The sequence below is a fragment of the Lepus europaeus genome, chromosome 18 (genome assembly GCF_033115175.1).
Source record: "Lepus europaeus isolate LE1 chromosome 18, mLepTim1.pri, whole genome shotgun sequence".
Lineage (NCBI taxonomy): Eukaryota > Metazoa > Chordata > Mammalia > Lagomorpha > Leporidae > Lepus > Lepus europaeus.
The window spans coordinates 19207215-19212283 of record NC_084844.1 but is presented as its reverse complement, the minus strand read 5'-3'; the positions used below and the strand labels follow the sequence as shown (position 1 = coordinate 19212283).

General features: G+C 62.4%; 1 protein-coding gene across 1 annotated transcript; it reads right to left on the bottom strand.

Annotated features, from left to right (window-relative positions):
- Positions 1-487: 487 nt before the first annotated feature.
- Positions 488-875, bottom strand: PYY (peptide YY). Its single transcript, XM_062174929.1, has 2 exons — positions 688-875; positions 488-572 (listed from the first exon to the last, which is right to left on the bottom strand). Exons 1-2 carry the CDS (start codon positions 873-875, stop codon positions 488-490), a joined length of 273 nt encoding a protein of 90 aa, XP_062030913.1.
- Positions 876-5069: the final 4194 nt, after the last annotated feature.

Here is a 5069-nt window from a genome sequence, read left to right as displayed (position 1 = left end):
GTTCCCACTGTCCCTCCTGCCTGCCTCCCGCCCCTGCTCGACTAGGGCCCCCTGCTCGACTAGGGCCGTCTCTTCTCCCTGCCTTTGGCGCCCACCCCTCAGAGAGGGAACATCAACACACGCTTTCCGTTTCTGTGAAATGTGCTCTTTATTTTGGGACGGGGAAGGACCACACACAGCACTCCCGCCCAGGGGGCGGGAACACAGAGGGTCCCGTGCCAACCCCGCCCCCAACATGCAGCCGGCTGAGGGGGGATCCAGGTTCCAGGGTCAGGAGCAAATATGCAAATGAGTTGGCGTAGTTAGCATATCTCCCAGGAGGCCTCGGGGGTCTTCACCACGGAGAGGCGCCTTCTGACCTGCAATCGGATTTGGGGCGGAGAGACCGAGAGCGTCTTAGGTGGCGGTGGCCCACGGTGGGGGTTCCGTGCGGCAGCAGGGCCGGACCACGTGTCAGGGGTCAGGGGGTGTACTGAGCGGGGCGCATTTACCGAGACCTGACGGGACGATCCTCGCCGTCTGGGAACAGCAATTTGGAGAAGAGCGTTTCCGAGCCGTCGCGTTTCCCATACCTGGGGGTGGGGCCGCGGGGGACGTGAGCAGGTTGGCCACGCCCCCTGGGTGGGGCAGGGCGGAGGGCGAGGGACACCCCCCTCCCACGACCACCGGCCCGGTGCATGCGCTCACCTCTGCCGGGTAACTAGGTTGAGGTAGTGGCGCAGGGAGGCGTAGTAGCGGTTCAGCTCCTCAGGGGAGGCGTCTTCTCCCGGAGCCTCGGGTTTGGAGGGGTAGGCGTCGACCAGTGCCCCCAGACAGGCGAGCAGGGCCAGCAGCACTGCGGCCACAGCGGGCCACGGCCTGCGCATCGTCACCATCTGGGAAGGGGGCAATGGAGCGTGGGTCGTCCTCGAAGGTGGGAGGCTGCACCTGCCGTCGAACCCACGCTCCGGCCGACTGGCTGGGGCTGGCGCTGGACCAGGCAGGCTGTGTGTCCGGGGCCGCTGTGCCTCCCTGGCCTCCGGCTCCTCACCTGTGAGAGCGGCGGAAGCCTTGCCCGCCTCCCCATCCCTACCCCGTCTTCGATGGAGGAAGAGGGCTCAGCTTCCCACCGCCGCTGGCTCCCGGCTAGTCCTGCTTCCCGCTACCCGGCCTCAGTTTCCCCAAGAAATAGCGCGGGTCCCCCGGTACCAGGCGACTCCGAGTCCACTCACAGCGAGCTGAGCAGGAGGTGGAGAGGAGGGGAGTCCCAAGGGCTGGGCTGCTGCAGGGCGGCTGCGGGGCCTCCTCGGCTGGGCTGGCGCTTTCCCCCGCGGGGCTTATATCCCGGCCTGGAAGGGGAGGGGGAGCGCGGAGGGAGGGCCCTGCCTCCTCCCTCCACCCGCGCCCAGCCTCGCCCCGAGTTTCCACCCAGCCTGTGCCTGACGTCTGCGCCTCGCAGGAGCCAGGGTGCAGGCGACCACACCCCGGGTCCCAGGCCAGGGTGCCTGGCGCACCTGTGTGCACCCACAGCCCCCCCCCCCCCCCGTGGCAGGTCTGGGCTCCTGAGGATGTGAAGGGGGCCCAGCTAGATTCCCGGAGCAGCCCCCAGCACCAGGGATGGTTCACCATGGAGCCCGTCCATGGGTGCAGTGGGGCGTGGGAGGGACAGGATCCACCAGCCTGTGGGACCTGTGGCCGCCCCTCCAGACAGCCCCTGCTTGGTTTCGCCTTGGAGAAGGGCACAAGGGGGACTGGGCCCAGGAAGGAAGTCCTAGTAAAGGCCGTAGAGGGAGCCCGTGACCTGGGCTCCGGACCTGCCGGTTATGAGGCCGTGGGGAGAGGCCCTCTGGATGTCTGAGCTCTCTGCACTCAAGATGTGGTGAGAGAGAGGCAGCAGCAGGTCCTCCTGGTGGAAGCAGCAGAGTCGGGCACCCAGGCATCCAGCCTGGCACATACAGATGGGCTCCAAGTGTCCCCTGCCCCCAGCCGAGGTGTCATCAGGGCACGGTGCCCCCTGGAGCTGAGTGGTGTCAAGGTTGCCCAAGCACTTGCCACTGTCTCCAGGCCACTGGCGTCTCCACTGGGTTCTGGAGCCAGGATGCTCCCCCAGAGCCTTTGAAGAGGAAGGATCAGTGTTTACTCCGCAGCTGCTGAGCGCGGGGCGGTGAGTGACTTCAGACAGGGGATGAGCTGACTCTGTCCCCAGTTTACAGATGAGGAGGCTAAAACTCTGCAAGCAGCCAAGGTCACCCTGACTCCAACAGGAAGAGGACGGGGCAGCCTCCAGGAAGAGGCCAAGCCGGAGGGGTAGACAGGCGCTCAGCGGTCAGACATGGAGCAGGCTGCCCCTCCCATCAGACCCACCTGCCCCCACCTGGGAGGAGAGAGGGCAACTGTGGGGCCTCCCCATAAAGCCCCTCCCAGCCCCCTCTCCCCAGCCTGGCCGGAGCCTCCCGCAGAGCAGGAGGGGCCCTTGTGTCCCGCTTTGTCCTGGTTCTGGGCCGGCCCCCCCACCTCCCCAGTACAGATGGCTGTGGGTCTATTTTTAGAGCGTGCAGAGATGGTGCGTCAGGGCCCCTTCAATCACCTTTTTTATGGGTTCAGTCACCTGCACCCTCCGGAAATGGCGCCTTATCAGCCAGACAGGCCCCAGGGGCCTTGCACATCCCAAGAAACTCCACGGTGCCTCGCTGAGCACAGAGGAGGAAGAGGACATCAGGACAAGGAGATGCAGAGCCTTTCCTTGGAGACCTCCAGTGTCCCTGGAGGTCCCCATCGGAGGCCTACCCTGATCCCAGAGTGACACAAGCCTGAGCAGGGGTGCCTGAGAGTGGGGACGCCTGGCCCTTGTGAGCCAGCAGCACCAGCCGGGAGGAGGTGGGGGCTTTCTAGGGTACCATCCCCTACCCAGCAGAGAGATGCATAGGGAACTGAGACCCCAGCCCCTCCAGCTGCAGGGTGTGGGTCTGAGGTGGTGGGGGAGGTGGAAGGCCCCGGGCTCTGGCAGGCTCGGAAGAGCCACTTACTGTTGACTTTTCAAGCCGAGGTGACAAGGACCGAGGGGCCCCATGGCACGGAGCGGGAGCCAGCCAGCCAGCCGTCACCCTCTCCCTCCACCTCCACTCCCAATTACAAGGCAAGCTGATTGGTTCATTAATCACCACCCCCTCGTTGAAGACTTGATTAACTTGTTGATCCGTGGGAGGATCGATGGGCTCGCCAGCCCCACCCACTGGCCCACCGCCATCATCGATGTGGGGCTGGGTGGCTGACAGCGGGGAAGGGAGAAACTTCAGGACCAATTGTTATCACAGACGAGGCCAGGACATGCCTCCAACTTGTCCTTGAAGAGAATGGGGCCAGACTCACTGAGGACCCCTTGGCCCCGTCCTAGCAGGGCCACCTAGGTCAGGCTGGCCATGGACCTGGACCCCAACTGGCCACGCCCCTTGCCCAACTGAAGGGCCACTCATCAAGACAGGGTGGACTGAGCTGGTGTGATGGCACGGCGGGTTAAGCAGCTGCCTGCCGATGCCAGGATCCCATATTGGAGCACCAGCTGCTCCACTTCCTATCCAGCTCCCTGCTATGGCCTGGGAAAGCAGCGGAAGATGGCCCAAGTGCTTGGGCCCCTGCCACCCATGTGGGAGACCTGGATGGACTTCTAGGCTCTTGGCTTTGGCTGGCCCAGCCCTGGCCATTGAGGCCATTTGGAAGCAGTGGGTGGAAAATATTCTCTCTCTCTCTTTCTCTCTCACTCTCTGTAACTCTGCCTTTCAAAAAAACACAAAAGACAAAGTTGCCCATAGCACTCATCTTCAGAGGTTTAGTCTGCACCCAGCGCCCACCTGTCCCCACCCCCGTCCACAGGCCCCTGCTGTGCTGAGTGATGGGCAGGGCCAGTCCACTGCCTCCACCCTCAGGCAAGGCCTCTTGCCCAGAGCCCTCCAGACAGCAAGTTGCTGTGCAGCAAAAGCCATCCAGTCCTCATCCAATATGACTTTTTTTTTTTTAAAGAGGCAGAGTTAAGAGAGAGGTCTTCTATCTGATGGCTCACTCCCCAATGGGCTGTGGTGATCTGAAGCCAGGAGCCAGGAGCTTCTTCCAAGTCTCCAATACAGGTGCAGGGGCCCAAGCACTTGGGCCATCTTCTACTGCTTTCCCAAGCCATAGCAGAGAGCTGGATCGGAAGTGAAGCAGCTGGGACTCAAACCAGCACCCATATGGGATGCTGGCACTGCAGGCGGCGGCTCTACCCGCTATGCCACATCACCAGCCTCCAATATGCACTTCTTAAGCTCCACTGTGTGCCAGGCAGTGCTCTGGACGCCAGGACAGAACAGAGAACAAAAAGGAAAAACAAACTCTGGTGGCAAAAAATAGAAAATAAACAAGCAAATGGCTGACTGATGGTAAGTACTACAGACACAACTCAGGGTAAGGTGGATGGCATGCAGGGGTGTGGGGAGGGCTCACCTGTAAGCCAGTGTTTGAAAGTGACGAAGCAAACCAGGAGGTTCCCTTGGGAAGATGGCTCCAGGTGGAGCAAACAGCACGTGCAAAGGCCCTGACGTAGGAGCCTGCTTGGCAGGTGGAGGCACAGCAAGGTGGCCCATGTGGCTGGAGTGGAGTGAGCGATGGAGGAAGCTGGCAGGAGATGGCAGCAGAGCAGGGGAGGGAGGCAGCAGGGGTCAGATCGTGCAGGGCCGTAAGGCTTTGGCTTTGCTCAGAAGGAGATGAGAGCTTCGGGTGCAGGAGTGACTTCTGGTGTAAGAGAAGCACTGAGTGTCAGGACAGACGGAGGCCATCAAGGCCAAATGCAGGGAGGCCGGTTAGGATCATGTCAGTGACACAGCCAGGAGCACACACACGCGCACATGCACACGCGTGCACACACGTACACTCAGGCACCGCTCGCAGCTGTAGCTGTCTCCCCATGTCTCACACAGCTGCACACATGGAGCAGTTCTGGCTGGGGCGGGCGGCTTTCCTCTGGCTCAAACGGTCTGCTGGGTGCAGAGAATCGGGGGCCTCACAGCAGGTGTCTCGGGCTCGGCCTGCCCTGATTGCCAGGACTCCTCGTGCATCAC